Source organism: Lathyrus oleraceus, chromosome 6 (assembly GCF_024323335.1).
Source record: "Lathyrus oleraceus cultivar Zhongwan6 chromosome 6, CAAS_Psat_ZW6_1.0, whole genome shotgun sequence".
Lineage (NCBI taxonomy): Eukaryota > Viridiplantae > Streptophyta > Magnoliopsida > Fabales > Fabaceae > Lathyrus > Lathyrus oleraceus.
In genome coordinates this window covers 12,986,660-13,008,813 of record NC_066584.1, presented here as the reverse complement: position 1 = coordinate 13,008,813, position 22,154 = coordinate 12,986,660, and the positions used below count along the sequence as shown (strand labels likewise).

General features: G+C 39.5%; 1 protein-coding gene across 1 annotated transcript; it reads left to right on the top strand.

Annotated features, from left to right (window-relative positions):
- Nucleotides 1-18,031: 18,031 nt before the first annotated feature.
- LOC127093664 (uncharacterized) lies at nucleotides 18,032-18,499 on the top strand. The gene has a single exon (XM_051032597.1). It carries the CDS (start codon nucleotides 18,032-18,034, stop codon nucleotides 18,497-18,499), a length of 468 nt encoding a protein of 155 aa, XP_050888554.1.
- The last annotated feature ends 3,655 nt before the right edge of the window (nucleotides 18,500-22,154 follow it).

Genomic DNA, 22,154 nt, shown 5'->3' with positions numbered 1-22,154 from the left:
ATTCCCCAGCAGGTCAAGGCTATTGTATCCCCACAGAGTGTTGGTGGTGCTTGTTCCCAGCAGTTTCTCGGGCAGATTGGGTGCAAAAGAGGGTCTTCCCCAGCAAGGGTTGTTTATTCCCAACAGCAGTTATTCCCCCAGCAGGGTGGAATCGGAGCGGTGACGAGTTCCTCAGCAGAGAGTCTCGTATTCCCCAGAGGAGTCCCTTGAGGGGGATGTTTTTATTTTTATGCATTCATCATGAAAAAATAACATGGCATATTGCATAGAAAGATAAACAATCGCGTAGCATTTCCATAAGTATGGAGCATTACGCAGAAAAATCAATCATGCATCATTGCAAGCATAAGCTAGTCTCAAGCCGTGGTTACCGTTTGAGAAGTGTTTTTGCCCAAAGGTGAAGAGGTGTTACTCCGAGGAGTTCAGCATCGTGATTGAATCGAAGATATTTCCCCAGTAGTGCGATACTGGAGGAGGAAATGTTTCCGTCGAGCTGAGATGGGAAATGTTTGGTGTTCAGCGCAATTCAAGCCGTGGTTACCGCTTGGAGTCTTTATTTCGCTTGAAGATTTGGGTTCACCGAAGGTGAAGATGTTACTCTGAGAAGGTTAGCATCACAACGTCAGATCAGCAATGTTACCCAGTAGTGCGATATTGGAGGAAATGTTTCCGTCGGACAGAGATGGAAATAAAGTCAGAGGAAAGGTTACGCGATCAGCGCGATTCAAGCCATGGTTACCGCTTGAGATTTGGTTTTGCCGGACAGTGAAGACGATACTCCGAGGAGTTCATCATTGTGAGTTTGGAACAACAGTATTTCCCAGACATCAGTAAGTGTTTGGTCGGTCATTGTTCGATGTCCTGTCAACATCATTGCTCGATGTCCTGTCAACATCATTGCTCGATGTCCTGTCAACATCATTGTTTGATGCCTGTAAGCATCATTGTTTGATGCCTGTAAACATCATTGTTTGATGCCTGTCAACATCATTGTTCGATGTCTGGTAAACATCATTATCCGATGTCCAGTAAACATCGCATTTTCTCCCAGTCATTGTTTAATGTTTGGTCGAGTTTTCTTTGATGTCTGGTAAACATCATCGTTCGATGTCCAATAAACGTCGAGTCTTCTCCCAGTCATTGTTTAATGTCTGGTCGAGTTTCTTTGGTGTCAGTCAACATCATCGTTCGATGTCCAGTAAACGTCGAGTTTCTTCCCAGTCATCAGTCAGTGTCTGGTTGAAGGTGGTACTCTGAGGAGTTTAGCATCATGACGTCAGAGCAGCAATGTTCCCCAGTAGTGCGATATTGGAGGAAATGTTTCCGTCAGACAGAGGTGGAAATGAAATCAAAGGACGTTACGCGATCAGCGCGATTTCGGGGTTCAACTGGAGAAAAGGAAGTGTTGCGGCATTTTCTGGGGTTCAAATGGAGATTGGAGTTGAAGATTGTATCCGGGATGAGGTCCTTAGGAGCGTCTTCTGTTCATGTGTCACCTTAGGCTTTGGCGGATGCCAATGGAGGTCGTTATAGGTGTCTTCTGAGGAAGAGTTACACATGTTACCTTCTTTATGAAGGTTTACCCTCTGACATGTCGCCCTCAGAGTGGTTTGGTGTTATTTCCGACGTTGCCAGCGGAATTATCACGGAGAAAAGGAGATGTTGAGGCATTTTCTGGGGTTCAAATGGAGAAAAGGAAATGTGGATACATTTTCTGGAGACGGGGTTCAAATGGAGAAAGGGAGATGTTGCGACATTTTCTGGAGAATGGGGTTCATTCTGGCGATCGAGAGTTATCGTCAGGCGACTGGGGTTCAAACTGGAGATGGGGTTCATTATTTTGGCAAAGAAGGAGTGCTGAGGCATTTTCCGGGGTTCAAATGCAGAGGTCCGAGGATCGTTTGCGCGGAAAAAATTTCGGGGTTCAAGAAAATAAGAAAAAGAAGCAGAGAAACGTTCGGGGTTCAAGAAAATGAAAAAGAGATAAGAAAATTTTCGGGGTCCAAGAAAAAGAGAAAAGAAGAGTTGATAATCCCGCGTGGATGTGTGGTGTTCAGACCATGGTTATCCCTGAGTTACCATTTATTTTGGTATCCAGGTCGACGTTGTTCAGAGTTTGTTTCTTCGCCGATGCTGACAGGCGTTAATTATATCCCATCAGAGTGCAAATTGTTCGTCTGTTCTTGGTATTCAATCACTCTTCATCCTGATCATCCGAAAGCCGAGGCTATTTCGTATCGACAGGTTCACAGTGGATTGAATAGGGGCAGCTGTAACACCTCAAAATTTGCCCTCCTCTCTTGGGACTAAGCATTAACATATTGCATACATTTTTAGGTCATTAGGCATTTCATATTGCATACCATGTGGTTACATTGTGCAAGCCATCTTCCCAAGTCTTGATCAGAAGATGAGGAAGTCAGAAAGTGCAAGCCTAGGGTTTTACTGATTGATCACTGGCCATCTGAGGATTGGGCTGTGAATTAGGGTTTCAGGATTCTCCATGGATATTGGTCTTCATATTGATTGAAGTGATACATCATCATCATCATGGTTGGATGTCATCAGAAGATTGAAGCTCATTCCTTGAGATTAGGGTTTTGACCACTGGTCAACCCTAATCAGTTGTATTGGGCCAGTCAGGGCTGGATCAGGAGATGAGGTTTCTGAGGATTATGGGGTTCATTATGTGATTATATGGAGCTTATTGAGGCTAGGGTTTCACCCTTGAGCCATTTCAGTTGAAGATTGGGGCTCAATTTGATCTATGCATTGCCAGATTCATCTGTCAGTTGGAAAAGTCAACTGTGGTCGACTGTACATGATCTGATGGATTTGGAGGTGGAAATGAGTTGGATACACTTCATTCATGTTGGAACAAGTGTTATTTGACTTTGCAAAGCCTAAGAATGAAGAAAATCAAGTCAGGACAAAAACTGTCAAAAATAGAAAGTGACCTGTAACTGAAGTTTCCAAAAATGGAAAGTTTTGGACCTCAAAGCCACGTGTCCAAGGAAGCTTCAAATGAAAAATTGTTCAACATGAAAGTTGTAGATCTTGTTCTCACCTTTCCAAAAAGTCCAAGAACTTGAAAATCCCATGTATGGTTGGAAAATTATGGCTCAGTGAAATTCAAAAATGACCTATAATCAGGAGGCCATAATTTCCACATACTTTGTCCAAATTGCAAGTTCTTTATATGCACAAACTCCATTTGACATGTACTTCAAGGGTGCATCATTGGATTTGTCCAAAAATGGCCAAGGCAAAAAGTCACTTTTCAACTGGACAGCTGAATTGGACCAGGGGCAAAATTGTCCAACTTTCAAAATAATTGGAATTTTTGAATGGGACTTTTTGCTACACCTCATAAATGGCATTTGGAGTGTGTTTGAATCATCACTTCATGTATAGGACTTGTAAATTGGAATTTGGCTTGAAAAATGCAATGGCTAAAATTGGATTTTGCTACCACATAGTGAAGTTGAGAAATAAGCATCCAATGAGAGTGAAACAAGTTGCAATGGTTCACATATGGTATTTGGAGGTTGCATGAGCTGTCAAAACAGGTGGCATGTGCTGTCATGAGGAAATTCCATTTTTACCCTCATTTGGGAATTGCATTTTCACTAACAATGCCAAATTGCTAATTACATGATTAAATGATGGATTAAGCTCATGTATATAAACTTAATCATTGCATAATCATAACAGAATTCACACACTCCAAGATTGGATCTCAAAACCATTCCAATTCTCCAAGATTTCATCAAGAACATTGAACTTGAAATCGACATTTCTTCATCATTCCTCAACCAAACTTCAAAATTCCTTTTGATCTGAACTCATATCATCATCAACATCAACTGTTTTTGGAATTCGAAGATGGAAAAGGCTTGATTCTCGACTGTTCAACATTGCCTCTTCCATGGTGAATTCGAATTGCAAGCTTTAGGAGTGAAATCAAGTGAACCTGAGCTTGGAACTCAACTTCTTGAAGCTTGTTGCGCAGCTGTTTTGGACTCATAGGCCTGTAAACGTCGCGAACGGTACTGCCATTTCCAGGTTTGGAGTTTTTTCGAGTTTCAAGATTCAATGAATTGTTGTGTGCTTTGTGTAGAGCATTGATTGTAGAGCACGATGATAGTTGTAGCTTAGCAAATGATGAACCATAGGAGGAGAAATCTAAGTTTGAAGTTATGAACACAAACCCTAACTTGCACGATTCGTTCGATTTAGGAACTTTTAGCCAAAAATAAGGTGATATTCATGTTCCTCATGTTTAGACGGTTAGAACGGATATCTATTTGTCCATTTCCTTGAACTTTTGTTGTTCTTCGAATTTTTGGAATTCTGGAAAAGTTGAAGCTGAAAACGATGAAGCTAGGCTTGTAGATCTTCAAACGCGTTTGAATTTTTAAATTTCTTGTTTCCCGCTGGCGCCATGAGTTATTTACGAAAATGCCATTGCAATTTTAATTAATTTTAATTAATTCTAAAAAATTCTAAAAAATACTTTAGCATGTTAAATAATTCATAAAAAAATATAGGAAAATCAGAAAAATATGGAGTTTTTTTCTATGACTTCCTTGTTGACTTTAGAATTTTTTTGACCTATTGGTCGAAGTTGTGCATGATATATTTTTGGATTGGCCTAGGCTTATTTCACATGTGCTTATTTTTGACACCTTGTACCAATTTGATCATGAAATTCTCATAGTGTTAAATAAATTCTTGAAAATTTTTGTGATGATTCTTGACTGATTGATGCTCATTTCCATGTAAATTTCATGAAATTTTGATACCTGGTCATTGAGCAGCAAATTTTGGAACTTAGGTGTGACAATTTATGTCACACCTCATTATGTCAACTTGCTGGATTTTTTTGAGTGACCTATACTTGTTGGATTAATGTGAAATTTTGCATGATGGTTGATTAACATGTCAAGATGCTATGTGAATTTTTGTGGAATTTTATGTGGCATTTTCAAATTTATTGCTATTTTTCATCTCTGGTGATCATTTATGCAAGCTCATGTGACATAGGTTGGTAGATTGAATGGGAAATGCTCATGTGGTACTGGATAATCATGAAATTTGACATGCTTGCAATAGACACATGATAGGACACCCCTGTTTTGGTCTCATCCATTTCTTTTTTGTTTTCATTGAGTTATGAATTTTTGAAGTGGAAGCATGTGTTGATGTTGTGATTTGGAGCCTATAATTGTGTCTGTTTTTGTTGATTTTCATTGACATGGTTCCATTTGCCCAATTGAGCTCAAATTTGACATGGTAGACCTTGAATATCCCCTGTTTAGGTGTAAATTATTTGAGAATTTTTGGAATTGTTTTGATGTGGATTTGAATGCAATAGTTCTGTTTGTATGCTTGGTGCTCCATTTGAACTAGTTTGCCTTATTTTGTGCATAACATGAGCATGATGAATGATATAAACATGAGACCAATGATGTTTGCTCTTGTTTGACTTTAATTTGAGATTGGTTGGTGGATACCTTGCTGTTTAAGGATTTTTATTGCTTTTGGACCCTAGGCTTGGCCTAGTGGTCTAGTTGCTAATATTTGCTTGATTTTTCAGGATCAAAAGCATAATGCACATGGAGAATGAATCAAATTGATTGAAATGATGTTGTTTGATGTTTGCACACTAACATAACATTGTTTTATAGGTGGTGAAGCTTGGGCTTAAGCTTTGAGCTTGCCTTGTTGTACATTGAGTTGTATAGATTAATTGGTTGAACACTTGCTGTTTATGGTTTGTCTGTCTGATTACTAACTGTGTTTGATTGTTTCCAGGTACCTTTAGTTGCTCAGTTCCTTGTGAACTTTTGCTTTGCTTTGCTTAAGCAACTTGCATTGAGGTATAGCTTTCTAACTTCATGTAGTCTGGAGACCCGGCTGTTACCGGGCCGGGCAAAATGTCTGAAGTCCTCCTTAAGAGGCAATGATTGTGGTTGTTTATTTTTAAGCCCAAGCAGGTGAAAGTCCTTTAAATAAGGCAATTGGTGGAAGGTAGGGGTATGCAGTCTACCCCCCACTATTCTGTGAGTCTTCTCCTTGCTCCCATTACATGGTTGTAGCATTGAGATCAAAAGCCCAAGATCTGTTGTGTCAGAGTCATCGAGTATAAAAGGGTTCCCCTATTCTGGACCCATGCTCATTTGTCAGCTCTCCCTGGTTAGGGATAAGAGCTGTGAGGTCTGATCCTCACTTCACCCATCATCTGCTTCACCTTAGCCTCGTAATGGCAAGGTTAAGAGCAAACACAGCCCGTACAGACGACTTGCTGAGGCAGTCAAACCTATTGTGTGAGCCCCTTGTTTGGCTATAGTGCGTGCTATGTGGATATCTGATTGACATGATTGTTTGAGATGCTTGTTCTCATTTGATATATGATTGTATGCTTGTGTGCTAGCTTCTTTCCTGGTTAGGATAGGCTTGTTTATGCAAGTAGGATAGAAAACTGAACTTAGGGACGACTTTGCATGACAACATCTAGGCTCGAGTCGTAGTCTCCCTAGTGTTGTGTCTCCTTCTGTTCTGGCTAGTAATTCAGTCCCTTTCAGGGGAACTACATCGCCCTGATCCTCGTTCCAGACGAGGTATGTAGGCAGGTGGTCGTGCGAGACCACTCCGGGCAACCTTTTTCTTTTTTGCGTGTGTTTGTTTGTTATCTGATTGTGTGTTTGGCTCGGATGCCGACGTAAGTCCAGTGATTGGCTGTCGGGCTCCACGTTTGCCCTTTTGAGTGTGTTTTGGTTCGGATGCCAACGTAATTCCATCAAGTGGTTGTCGGGCTCCATGTTTGCCACCCTTGCTTGTTTGTATGTTTTGTGTTGTTTGGCGTGCGTAAGCCGAACTACAGTGGCTCTGATTCTTGTTCCAGACAAGATATGTAGGCATAAGGTGCGATACCTTATCGAGCTCGTTCCTCTTAACCCCACCTGTGTTCCCTTGTGTGTGTGTGTGATGTTTAGCAACCTTTTCTTTTCTTAGAACGTGGATCCCGTCGAGTACGACGGACGTGAGGGGTGCTAATACCTTCCCCTTGCGTAACCGACTCCCTTACCCTGTCTCTTTGGTCGCGAGACCATGTTCTTTCCAGGTTTCTCTAAGCGTTTCCTTTCCCTATCTTGGGATAAATAACGCGCAGTGGCGGCTCTGTGTGTGTTTTTATTTTGAGTCTCGCCGGTTGATTTTTCGCAGGATGCGACACTATGATGTCTGGTTGAGTTTTCCTCCTCTCCGTTGGTGTCGATAAACGTGAGTCTCCCTTTCGTCCTATGACGTCTGGTTGAGTTTTCCTCCTCTCCGTTGGTGTCGATAAACGTGAGTCTCCCTTTCGTCCTATGATGTCTGGTTGAGTTTTCCTCCTCTCCGTTGGTGTCGATAAACGTGAGTCTCCCTTTCGTCCTATGACGTCTGGTTGAGTTTTCCTCCTCTCCGTTGGTGTCGATAAACGTGAGTCTCCCTTTCGTCCTATGACGTCTGGTTGAGTTTTCCTCCTCTCCGTTGGTGTCGATAAACGTGAGTCTCCCTTTCGTCCTATGACGTCTGGTTGAGTTTTCCTCCTCTCCGTTGGTGTCGATAAACGTGAGTCTCCCTTTCGTCCTATGACGTCTGGTTGAGTTTTCCTCCTCTCCGTTGGTGTCGATAAACGTGAGTCTCCCTTCCGTCCTATGACGTCTGGTTGAGTATTCCTCCTCTCCGTTGGTGTCGATAAACGTCGAGTTTTTCCCGGTCATCCGTTGATGATTTGGTTGTGTTCACTCTCCCCAGTAGAGTTTCCTCCTCTCCGTTGGTGTCGATAAACGTCGAGTTTTTTCCTATTCGTCCTATGGCGTCTAGTTGTACCTGTCCCCACGTGGATTTACCTCTCCGTTGGTCTTGGTAAACGTCGAGTTTTTCCTATTCGTCCTATGACGTCTAGTTGTACCTGTCCCCACGTGGATTTACCTCTCCGTTGGTCTTGGTAAACGTTGAGTTTTTCCCATTACGTCCGCTGACGTATGGTTGTATCCCTTCCAGTCATTCATTAATGTCTGGTTACCTCTCCGTTGGTCTTGGTAAACGTTGAGTTTTTCCTAGTTGTCCGTTGGCATCTAGTTGTGTTTTCTTTTCCCATTCATCGTCGTTGCGATGTCTGGATGTGGCCGTACCATTATCGGAAAAAAAAAAAACCAAAAAATACCCAGTAATAAAAATCAAATCCCAGTGGACGTTTCCATTGTTGGATCCCTGTATTGTGCAAATTCTACGGTTCTTGGTATTCAATCCCTGTTTACCCTGAAAGTCTGACAGCCATTGCTATCATCCATTCGGGTTCCCAGCTGATTGAATAGGGGCAGCTGTAGCACCTCAAATTTGCACCTATCATTGTACATACATTCTCATATTAGGTCATAACATAACATGGTCCACTGCATAGCATTGCATTGTCCCATTTGCCTCAAGTGCAAGATCATTAAGAGAATTAGGTTAAACTGATCAGGAGATCAGTCAGTCAAGCAAGCAAGTGTGTTTTTCATTGAGCCAAGGCCCTAGGGTTGGTCCAACATGTTCACATGACTTGGGGATCCATTTGAAGTGTTTAGGTCAAAGATTGGATGTTCAGAAGTCATCAGTCCATGCACAATCAGTCAGAAACCCTAAAAAGTCAAACTTGGTCAACTGTGGTTGATTTTATGGTTTTGATGGATGGATTTGGTTTGAGAGAGTTTATTCATGTCCAAATAGACCTCATATATCATGGCAAACAATATCACTGGAGAATTTGAAGCCAAACAGAAGATTTCCAAAAATAGAAACTGGACCTGTAATTTTAACTGCCAAAAATGGAAACTTCTTGATCCCAAACTTACATCATGATACAAGCTTCAAATGAATTTTTGCCCAACATGAAAGTTGAAGATCTTGTTCTCCCATTTCCAAAAAGTCCAAGAACTCTCAATTCCCATGTATGGTTGGCAAGATATGATCAATTCATTTTCAAAAATTCTTGAACTTCAAAAGGCCATATCTCTCAAACCATTTGGCCAAATTTGGTGAGGTTTTTTCCAACAAGTCATATTTAATCCCCTCTTTCCAAAAATGTCATCCTCATGCACCAAAACATCACCATGCAAAATGGCCTTTTTGAACTTGCCTTATTTAATTTCAAGTGAAGTTAAAATTTGACTTTGTCAAATATTGATTTTTAAGCATTTTGGCCAATTGGAACTTGTTTGAAATGTTATTTGAAGCTTGCCCAAGGCCCAAACTCGGGCAGAACACACACCTCCATGTGCATTTGGTTCAAAATTAGCAAAATGGCAAATGGCTTCATTTAAGATAATCATGCTTAACATTCACTTAGCCAATGCTAAACAGTCAATATATAACATCTTTTTCTGCCATTCCAACCCTAGCAGCTGCCTCAAACTCAGAATTACTCACTCTCTCTCAAAATCGATTTTCATCATTTTTCCAAAATCTGTCAAGAAATTCCAAAGGCCACGACCTTACCATTGTTGTTCCATCATTCAAACAACATTGTGAGCTCTTTGCAACCACATTTCCACATCTGTAAGCAGCCTTGGTTCAACTGGTTTTTCAAAGCAACTTCCATGGCAGATCTGGATTGAGGTATTTCCAAGCTTCATTGAGCCAAAGTAACTTCACCATTCACCTTGTAGAGGCTAAATCTTCATCTGTTCGAGCTCATACTAGCCAAATAGCAACTGAATCCCAACTTTCTTCAAAAACAAGTAAGAAATCGATCTCTCTATTTCTCAAATCCATGCCATGCTTAGTGTAGATCTTTTGTTCCTGAGCATTTTGATCTTTGAATCGCATGAAATAGTTGAGTAATGGTTGAGATATTTTGAAATGAAGTTTGATGTTGTTTTTGATTCTTGCTCGATTCATGATGTGTGCTGTGTTTTATTGAAAATCATTGCTGGATTCATGTTATTGGTTGTTTGCTGAGCATTTGTGTGTATTCAATTTTGGTTTCTGGGAAAATTTTGCTGAAACACGATTTGAAGATGATGAGTATTCATGTTGTTCATGATTAGCAAACCCTAGTTTCCATTAGCCTTGCCCAGAAATCTGTTTTATACGTCGCATGGTTACTGTTGGCCCATGAGCCAATCAAAACATTTCCCTGGCCGCGCCTAAACGGCATCATTTGATTAAGTGAGTTCCAATATTACAGCTTTGCCATCCGGTCCATTAATAAATCCATTTTAATTCATTTAATTTCATATTTTACTTCATTTGGCATGGCTCACTTGCAAAAATCATAACTTATCCATTTCAAATCCAAATTTCACGGGAATTTTTGCATCATCTTCATCATGATCCCTAGTTTTTTATCATAATTTTTTCTGATTTTTTGGATGAGTAAATTTTAAATGGCATTAGGGTTTGTAGAATGTGACCGAATTTTGTACATCTTGCCAAATCTCTTGTGAAATTGTGATGCATTATCCATTTGATCTGAAATTTTTTGTGCTTAATCTACACTCATTCATGTTTATTTTGATGTAAAGATCATGAATTTATCTTATGTGGTTTGAGAGTTGTGAATTTTTGAAGTAGGGTGTGACAACTTGTGTCACACCATGGATGTGCAATTTGCTGATTTTTGTATCCATGCTTCTTGACCTCCAAATGAATTGATTTTTTGCATGAACCTACTCTTATATGTCTAGTTCACTTGTGATTTTTCTTGGAATTAATTATGCCATTTCCTAATTGTTTGAGATTTTCTCCCCTGTTTGACCAAAATGTTGACCTTATGTGATGCATGTTGCCATTTCATTTGTGAAATCCTCATACTTTATTAGATGGACATGAATTTTTACATGAGATAACTAGACATCCTCATCTTTGCCATGGTTTTAGTCCCATTCATTTATCATACACCATCTCTGATTTATGATTTTTCTAAGTTGATGCATGTTTGGTTGACTTCCTTAAGCATGTTCAAAATTGCTTTGACTTTCTGATTTTCATTGACTGCCTTCCACTTGTCCAAATGTGATGAAATTTTACATGCTTACCATGCTATGTGTTAGGATTGATCATGATTTATTTGGTGATTTTTGGAAATGTTTGAGTTGACTTTTGATGCAAGTCTTGCTGTTGACTTCTATAAGCCCTCATTTGCCATGCTTTGACTTCTGTTGCTCATGAAATGATGATAGTGATTGATATGAATGTGAACCCAATTGGCATTGATTCTTGATTGTTTGAACATGATTTTGGATGCTTGCCCTTTGCTGTTTTGACTTTTTCATTCCTTTTTGACCCTAGGCTTGCCCTAGTGGTCCTGTTACTCACCTTTGAGTTCATGTTTTCAGGTTGACCAACAAATGACCAATGAGACCAATTCTTTTTGATTGAGTTTGCTTGAATATCATTGTTTAACTTGTTTGTTTTGTAGGTGGCTTGGCTCACATGCCTTAAGCCTTGTGCCTTGCACATTCATTTGCTTCTGATTAACTGTTGATGTCTGTTTCCTTTTGCTTTGTTTTGAAGTTGCATACTAATGTCTGCTTGACTATTTCAGGTGCTTTTAGTTGCTCAGTTCCTTGTGAACTTTTGCTTTGCTTTGCTTGTATAAGCAATTTGCATTGAGGTATACTTCTAATCTTCATGTAGTCTGGAAGACCTGGCCTGTTACTTGGCCAGGCAACTGTCTGAAGTCCTCCTTAAGAGGCAATGTTTGTGTATGTTTATAATTTGTCCCCGTACATAGTCAAAGACCTCCTAAGTGAAGAGGCAATTGGCAGAACCCAAGGGATATGCAACCTATCCCCTGCTATTCTGTGTGTCATCTGTTTTGCTCACACCACTGTGTTGATGCATTGCAGATACAAACCCAAGATCTTGTATAATTGTACAGTTGAGTCAGTATCAAATGTGTAGAAGGGTTCCCACTTTCTGAACCCACACATTCTTGTCTTAAGCTCTCCCAGGCCAGGGATAAGAGCTGTGAAGTCTTATCTTCACTCACCCTTCATCTGCTTCACCTTAGCCCCTCAATGGCAAGGTTAAGAGCACCATTTACCCCGTTCCAGAGGTTTGTTTGTTGAGGTTGATATGACCCCTCGACTAAAACCTAGCCCTGATGTTTGAGCCCCCTTGTTGGTGTGTTTATTTTATGTTGTATGTGCTTGTGTGGTGTGATTGTATCCCCTAGGTTTGTTAGACTCCGCGTAGTCTCGTTTGCATGTCAATTAAGGTAGCACGGTTCCTTCGTATAGGACTTCCTTTCTTGCTTGAGCTTTCCTAAAACACAAACAAACATTATCCCCTCTAAAGGATACGTCCACTCCTTCTACTACAGGTGAGTAAGTCTCCAAAGGTCGAGCATCCGGTAGATTGCGTAGTGACGTTGTCCACTTAAAAAACACAAACCAACAGTAATAGTTTAGCCGAACTACGGCAACTCTGATTCTCATGTCCAGATGAGATACGTAGGCACGAGATGCGATGTCTTGTCGAGTTTGACTAACAACTAACACTAATTCTCTTCTCTCGCCCTCGTTGCGATTGAGACATTCTTTTCTCTCACCCTCGTTGTGATTGAGATCTCCCCTTTCTCTTACCCTAGTTGCAATCGAGACCCTTCTTGCTTCCTGTGCAAGTTAGGTTTGGTGTGGCTTGCTTCCTGTGCAAGTCATGTTTAGGATAGACTTGCTTCCTGTGCAAGTTAGCTAGAAACCTTAACTTAGGGTCGACTTTGCATGACAACATCTAGGCTCGAGTCGTAGTCTCCCTAGTGTTGTGTCTCCCTCTGTTATCTGGTTAGGCTAAGTTCTTTATCCCTGCGTAGGGGAACTACGTCGCCCTGATCTTCATACCAGATGAAGTATGTAGGCAGGAGATGAGCTGATCTCTCCGGGCGCCCTTTTTCTTTTTCGCCTTTTTTCTTTTTGTGTGTGTTGTTTGACAGTTGCTAGGCTCGAGTCCCTGACTCCTTAGCAATTTGTTGTCTGTCTGTTTGGGTGTTGCTTGACAGTTATAGGCTCGAGTCCCCGACTCCCTATTAACTTGTTGTGTTGTTGTGTGCTTGGAAGATGATGTAAGACCATCGAGTGGCATTCGGGTTCCAGTGTGTGTGTGTTTTGGTTCGGATGCTGATGTAAGTCCAGTGATTGACATTCAGGCTCCACGTTTGCCTTTGCCTGTGTTTGTTTGTGTGCGTGTCAGCCGAGCTACGAATGCTCTGATTCTTCTCTCGTCCGAGAAGATACGTATGCATAGGATGCGACTTCCTAGCGAGCATGTGTCGTTTCCCCAGTCCGAACTACTTCGACTCTGATGTCTATGCCTGATAGACTAAGTAGGCCCAGGATGCGATATCCTGCCGAGTCGGTCTTGTCTGTTTTCTTGTGTCTCTTTCAGCCAGTGTGTGTGTGTTTGAGCAGTGTTTTAGCAACCATTTTCCTTTCCTTTTGTGCGTGGATCCCGTAGAGTACTACGGATGCGTAGGGGTGCTAATACCTTCCCTTCGCATAACCGACTCCCGAACCCATTCTCTTTGGTCGCGAGACCATGTTCTTTCCAGGTTTACTCTGAGCGTTTCCTTTCCCTCTTTTGGGATAAATAACGCACGGTGGCGGCTCTGTTGTTCTTGTTTTCCCGCCGGTTTTTCGCGTGATGCGACAAATTGGAATCGGTGTATCAGAGTAACTCACAACTTCTGCCCATGTCGCTTGCCGGAAACAAAATTCCACAACCAAGAGTACCTTTCACATATCTAAGGATCCTCTTAACTGCTGCCAAGTGTGATACCTTCGACCTCTCCATGAATCTACTCGCAATACCGACACTAAATGCCAAATCTGGCCGCGTATTGCACAAGTAACGCAATGATCCTATCAATCTCCGGTATTGAGTAGGATCCACATCTTGTTCTTCTTCACTCTTGGACAGCTGTAATCGTGTCTCGGCTGGTGTTGTGGCAGCATTGCAATGCTCCATATCACACCTCTTCAGAATTTCCATGGCATACCTTCTTTGGTGCATGAGCAGTCCCAATTTTGTCCTTTGGAACTATATGCCTAAGAAGTATTTCATGATACCAAGATCACTCATTTCAAATTCCTTCATAAGCTCTCCTTTGAACTTTGAAATGTTCTTTTCACAGTTGCCGGTAATCAACAAATCGTCCACATAAAGACAAAGAATGATTACTCCTTCACTTGCATCCGGTTTCACATAAACTCCATGTTCGGATACGCATTTCTTGAAACCAACATCGCTAAGAAATCCATCTATGCGTTTGTTCCAAGCTCTTGGAGCTTGTTTCAAACCATAGAGTGTCTTCCTCAACTTATAGACCTTTGCCTCTTGATTTTTGATCACAAAATCAGGTGGCGTCTCACATAAACCTCCTCATCAAGTGGACCATTCAAAAACGCAGATTTGACGTCCATTTGATACAACGGCCAGCTGTTGTTATTTGCCATCGCAACAACTAACCGAATGGTTTCATGCCTTGCAACTGGAGCAAACACTTCATCGAAGTCTATCCCTTCCTTTTGCAAAAATCCCTTCGCTACTAATCGAGCTTTATGCTTGATTATCTCGCCTTTCGGATTCGCTTTCACTTTGTAGACCCACTTCACACCTATCGCCTTTTTACCTTTCGGTAAATCAACCAACATCCAAGTACTGTTCTTCTCAATCGAATTCAGTTCTTCTTTCATCGCACACATCCACTTTGGATCGCTTAATGTCTCCTCCGTATTCACCGGTTCAGATTCGGCCATTAGAGCGAAGTGAATAAGATCACCCTCATTGTTGATCTTGCTATCTCGGAATAATTCACAATCACGGAGTCTTTAAGGAAATCCTCTTTGCCTTGTTGGTCGTCTACTTGATTCACCTGTTTCGGTTACAAAAGGTTGTTGAACAGTACCTTCAGCAGGCTGAGAATTCAAATTTTCCTGCATGAAATCAATTTCACCTTGAGGCAAATCGATTTCAACCTCACCAGAACCAGTTCCATCAGCTCTAGAATGCTGATTTTCCTGCATGAAATCGATTTCATCTTGAGGCAAATCGATTTACTGAACTGATATGGCAGATTTTCTCCTGTCAAACTGCCGAAACTCGTCCACGATCACATCTCGACTTATCACAATCTTCTTGTTACTCATATCAAACAGCTTGTAGCCTCCGGTAGGATGATAACCAACCAGCAACATCATTTCACCCTTGTCATCTAATTTCTTTCGAATCTGACCCGGAATATGTCGAAACGCTACCGAACCGAAAACACGCAAGTGACTCAAGCTTGGCTTGTGTCCACACCATACCTCTTCTGGAGTAACCTTGTCCAGCTTCTTTGTAGGACACCTGTTTATCAAATAGGCAGCTGTAGAAACAGCTTCTCCCCACAACTCTTTCGGAAGATTTTTCGCTTTCAACATGCTACGCACCATGTTCATAATCGTCTGATTTTTTCTCTCGGCAACACCATTTTGCTGAGGCGTATAGGGTGGTACAGCCTCACGCACAATACCCTCATCGTCACAATAACTCCTAAATTCCCTCGAAGTAAATTCTCCTCCTCCATCGGTTTTGAGAATTTTGAGTTTGTGACTACTTTGTCGCTCAACCATGGATTTAAATCGTTTGAACATATCAAACACCTCATCCTTCCTCTTGATTAGATAAATCCACAGCTTCCTACTGAAATCATCAATAAACGTGACAAAGTATCGGTTACCTCCATACGAATTGACTTGCACCTCAAGAAGATGCTTGGTCCTATGACCTGTATCCTTGCTGAAAACACTCTTGTGTTGCTTCCCTTGAACACATTCAACACACAACTCAGCTGGAACCACGATTCTTGGCAGCCCGGTCACCATACCATGTCTATGCAACGCGTCGAGGTCTCGAAAATTGAGATGACCAAGACGGTAATTCCACAACCACTCCTCACGACTTGCCGCTGTAGCTAAACATCGATGCTCCATTATTTTCAATGCTATCTTGAAAGTTCGATTGGCAGTCATCGGTGCTTTAAGTACCAAAACTCCCTTTCGGTCAAAAACGCGCAGTACCTTATTTTCCATGCGAATAATGTAATCTTTCTCGAGTAGTTGGCCAATGCTCAAGAGATTACATTTGATTCCTGGAATGTACAGCACATCCTTGATCAATGAACGACCACCATCTTTCTTCACGATCAAGACATCTCCAACGCCATCGGCGGATAACGTCGTATCATCGATAAATCTCACTTTATTCTTCGTGGCTTGATTGATCTTGACAAACCAATCCTTTCTTCCCGTCATATGAGTCGAACAACCAGAATCAAAGTACCACTCATCGCTACTTTGAATTCCATCTCGAACCGTTACCATTGCGTTTTTCTCCGAACGCGTTTCTGCAGAATTGTCTGCACTACTGCCACTGCTGTCCAGCCCTTCTCTCATGCCATAATTCTCTTCCGTGATCATCACAAGAAGCGTATTATCATCATTCGCTTCTTCCCTAGCAAACTTCGCCTCATCCGCGCGATTTTCTCTTCGTTTCGCGTGGCAATACTTTGCGAAATGCCCAAGCTTTTGACAATTGTAACACTTCACGTTACTTTTGTCGAATGGCTTGTGGGTTCCTTGATCACCCTCCTTGGAGTTTCCCTCACCTTTTTGCCCCTTTGAATTTTGTGAATCTCTACCACCAAAATTATGGAAGTTGGACTTCCCTCTCGGATGCCCTTTCCTCTCCGATCGTTTACTCTTCTCATGAAGTCGCGCTTGCAATGCTATTTACGACTTCGCTTTATCGTTTCCCCTCTCATCCATTCGTTGTTCATGAGCTTCTAGTGAGCTTTGAAGCTCCTCCTTAGACAACGACGATAAATCCTTCGATTCTTCAAGCACAACGACAATGTTGTCGAATCTTGGCGTTAAAGAACGCAAGATCTTCGACACAACATTCTGCTCTACCGTAGTTTCCCTGCACGACTTGATTTGATTCACCACACGCGTAATACGCGTCACATAATCGTTTATCGACTCCTTGTCCTCCATTTGCATTAACTCGAACTGTCGCTTGTGAATTTGTAACCTCACCACTTTGGCTTTGGCAGCCCCTGCATAAGCCTTCTCAAGAATCTCCCACGCTTGCTTTGCGGAATCGCAATCGCCTACTTTTTCAAAGTTGTCACCATCGGCACAAGAATGGATCAGGAACAGCGCTTTGTAATCCTTCTTCTTCTCTTCTTTGAACGTAGCCTTTTGAGCATCCGTAGCTCCTTCGACGAGAGACGTAACACCATCTTTGATCACCTCAAGAACGTCTTGATAGCCGAACAAAACCTTCATTTGCTTCGCCCATTTGTCGTAGTTTTTCGAGTCAAGGATTGGAAGATTGGTAGGTATTTTATCGTTTGAAACGGACATGATTGCAGCGGAATTGGATCAGAATCAGGCTCTGATACCAAATGTTAGAAAAAACCAGAAATGGAGTGGTGAAAAACAGTGTGTTTGGGAAAGATGAAGATGATAATGTGAATAGAGAGAGATAGAGAAATAGAGAAAGATTGAGAGAATTGAATCATATGGCATTAACCTTTCAACTATGACATACAATGTCTATTTATAGGGTACAAATTGGAACCACAAACAGGCCCAAGAATAACAGAAAAAAACAGAATTGCAAAAACAGCTTATTTCCAAAACGACTTATCCAGTAAACTGTTTTCACTGCAGTGCTTTTTAAAGCTTCTATCAAGCATTTGAATTATTAAGGACTTCCAATAGAGTCACAATTTAACACCAACATTAAAAAGTATATGTTAAATTATATGTATATTTGACATCAACAATTTACTATGAATGCATTCTTACAAAAAAATAAATAAATTAAAAGCCGTATATTAAGAACCCAAAAATTATATATATAAAAGTCTACAATTGTTCAACTTTTTTAAAATTAAGTTTAAATGTTTGATATAAGTTGAACATACGTGATAGCTATGGAGGGGCTCACGGGTTAAATGAAGAAGGCGACTGAGTTAAATGAATTTATAGGCTTTCAGTTGAATGAAGTGGCCACCTTCAATATTCTTCATCTTTCCGACGACACTATTCTTATTGGAGGCTGTAGTTGGAAAAACTTGTGGAGTGCTAAGGCCATTTTGAGGTGGTTCGAGCTAGTGTCTGGACTGCGGGTTATTTTTTTCAGAAACAACATTTATGGTGTTAATGTGAAAAATAACTTCATTCAGACTACTTCATCCTTTCTTTTCTGCTATATTGATAGGCTTCCCTTCAAATTCTTAGGGGAACAGGTCGATTCTAGACCTAGAAGAGCTAGCTTATGGAGAAAAGTTGTTGATATGCTGAGACAAAAGCTATCTAGTTGGAAAAGTAGATTATTGTCAATAGGAGACATGATTGTTAGGATAAATGTTGTGCTAAACTCTATCCTCGTTTATACTTTGTCTTTACAAAGATCTAATTAAAGTCTTGAAGGAGATTCTAAGATTCAAAGTGATTTTTTGTGGTGCGGGTCCGATAAGAGTAAATAGTATTCATCCATGAATTGGAAGAAAGTGTCTTTTGCTAAAGAGAAGGGTGGTATAGGAATCAAGAATTTAGAAGTTTGACTTAAATAAAGGATACTCTAATGTGATGATTATTTGGGCCGATGGATAATTAAGTCAATAGGATTTTATTTTGAAATTAAAAATTTAAATGCCTCTTCTCTCTCTTCATGGATATTACGACATGTCTCTTGGAATGAAATATGTTTGTTGGAGTAAGATAACTATAAATAAAGACCTTTGTAAAAACAACAACACCTTTTCTCATTCCTTCTCATTTTCTCACAAATACACAAAAGTATCATAATCATCAAAATATATATATAAGAAAGATGGAAGAAATGAGAGAGCAATCGAAAATCGGACAAGAATCGGCGTCATGGATCCGAGTACGTTTTTACTGTTTTTCATAAAAAAATTGGAATAGTGTGAAAATTATAATATCAAAATCCAAAAGATGAAATTTTGCTAACAATTGATATCAGAATATATATATTAATACGTCATTCTATAATATTGTATTCATTTCGATTTACAGTGATGTCGTGCGTTTATAACCATTACATTAAACTAAGCATGAAGTACATATATATTTAGTATGCAAACGATACTGTTCCAGAATATGATATCATATTGTGATTCCAATATGATACATTGGAATTGCATTAACAGTAACATGATGCATGATGATAATATATATCTGCTAGTGTTTATGTTAACATTTTAATAAATTCAAATATGCTACAATACTATTATTTACTGTGTTTAAACATATTAAAACATTAAAAGAAACTCAATATAAATTTGAATTGATTTTTTATATTGATATTTTTTATATATAATTTATTATTTTGGATTCATTATACTGGAAATTTGTTAATTAAAGTTTATAACTCTAAATTATGAAAAATGAATTTTGATTGGATGCTATATGAATAACATGTTTATGTTAAATATATTGATCATCCAAAGATGAATCATAACTTATAAGTAATGAAATTAAAGTGTTTCTTAACATACTTGTTACTTGTATATCCAAAGATATACATGCATGTTATTTTAAGTATCATTAATTCTTCGTTAAAGTATGTTCATTTAGCCTCGTTTTATTTTATTGGAATGTATTTATGCATCACCCAAAGGTGAATTTAGATACATGATTACATTTAAATTGGTTTGAATCCATGACATTTATTCAAAGCATTAACATATGAATGTGTTTTAAATGTTTGCAGTTGCTACTAATATGTTTGCCTTGGGCAATGCAATGACAAAGTTCAATGGGCTGAACTATGTTGATTGATCTGAAAAGATTCAGTTTCAACTGAATGTTATGGACTTGGACATGACATTGATAATGGATGAGAAGCCCACAGCCATCACGAAGGACAATACGGAAGATGAAAGGCTTTTTGAGTCTTGGGAAAGGTCCAACAGGTTGTCTTTGAACTTGATGAGAATGACAATGGCTGAAAATGTTAAACCCTCTATACCCAACACTGAAAATGCAAGGGAATTTATGAAAAATGTGAAAGAGTATTCAAATTCTGAAATCACAGACAAATCTGTTGTGGGGAATTTGATGAGTGAGTTGACGACTAAAAAGTTTGAATGGTCTCAACCCATTCATGATCATGTGACTCAAATGGGAAATTTGACAGCAAAATTGAAGTCCTTAGGTATGTATATGAATGAATCTTTTCTTGTACAGTTTATCATTAACTCGCTTCCTCTTGAGTTTGGACAGTTCCAGGTGAATTACAACACCATCAAAGAAAAATGGAACTTTCAAGAAATAAAGGTCATGTTGGTTCAAGAAGAAGAAAGGCTAAAGAAAATGAAAGATCATTCTATTCATCTCACGACTCATGATGGAGCCAGTTGCAGTAAGGTCAAACATGGAAAGAAGGACAAGAATAAGGGCAAAGGTCCTTTAAAGGTTAATGAGGACGGAGTCCAAAAGGAGAAGAAGTGTTATTTCTACAAAGAGAACAAACACTTCAAAAAGGATTGTCCTAAAAGAACGATGTGGTTTGAAAAGAAAGGTATATTTTATGTTTCCATAAATTTTGAATCAAATCTTATTGAAGTACCAAATAATACTTGATGGCTTGATTCAGGTGCAACTACTCATGTGTCACATATTATGCAGGGATTCCTTTCGATCCAAACCATAAAAGGAAGTGAAACGTTTCTTTATATGAGAAACACAATGAAGGCACGAATAGAGGGAATTGGGACGTATATATTAATCTTGGATATTGATTATCATATAGATCTGAAAAGTTGTCTTTATGCACCTGGATGTACTAGGAATTTAGTTTCTGTTGCAAAGTTGGATGGATTGAATTTTAATTTTAGGATTGGAAACAGTGTATTTTCTTTATTTAAAAATTCATACTATTATGGTTCTGGTATTTTAGTTGACGGTTTATATCGTTTTAATCTTGATGTTAATTTTAAAGAATCTATGTTTAATATTGAACATGTTGTTGGTAGTAAGGGAAGTACAAATAATGAGAGTTCTGCTTATTTGTGGCATCAAAGATTAGGTCACATATCCAAAGAAAGAGTAATGAGGTTAATGAAAGATAAAATATTACCTCAATTGGATTTTGGTGACTGAAATATATGTTTGGATTGCATTAAAAGAAAACACACCAAACAAATATCTAAGAGTTTGTCTACAAGAAATAGTGATCTCCTTGAATTGACACACATTGATATTTGTGGGCCCTTTGATGTTCCTTCTTGGGGAGGAAAAATTATTTTATCACTTTTATTGATGACTTCTCACGTTACTGTTACTTGTATTTATTGCATGAAAAATCTCAATCAGTGGACATGTTAAAAGTATTCATTGATGAGGTGGAAAGGCAATTGAATAGAAAAATAAAGATAGTGAGGTCTAATAGAGGTGGTGAATATTATGGAAAATATAATGAGAAAGGACAATGTCCAGGTCCATTCGCAAAGTTTCTCGAAAGTTATGGTATATGTGCACAATATACTATGCCTGGTACACCATAACAAAATGGTGTGGCTGAGAAGCGGAATCGTACTCCCATAAATATGGCTAGGTCAATGCTAAATTATAGCAATGCACCATTATCATTGTGGACTTATGCATTAAAGACCGCTGCGTATTTTCTTAATACGATTCCTAGCAGGGCAGTTCCTAAGACTCCTTATGAGCTATAGACAGGAAGGAAACCTAGTTTAAGGCCTCTTCATATTTGGGGATGCCAAGCTGAAGTAAGGGCATATAATCCACATGAAAATAAGCTTGATGCAAGAACCATTAGTGGTTTTTTCATTGGGTATCCTGAAAAATCAAAAGGGTATAGATTTTATTGTCCTAATCATAGTACAAGAATAATTGAGTCTGGCAATACTCAGTTTATTGAAAATGGTCAGTTCAGTGGGAGTGAGAAACCACATAAAGTTGATATTATGGAGAATCATGAAGAGTATTCTTCGCCTACAAAGTCTTCTCAGGTTGTGGTACCTTCATGCAACACACATAGAAGGCAAATTAATATTTAACACCCACAAAATGAACATATAATTTATG

Bases quoted from the DNA above. Each gene is read 5' to 3' on its own strand.
- LOC127093664 (XM_051032597.1), top strand. From the start codon at position 18,032: ATGAAGAAGGCGACTGAGTTAAATGAATTTATAGGCTTTCAGTTGAAT.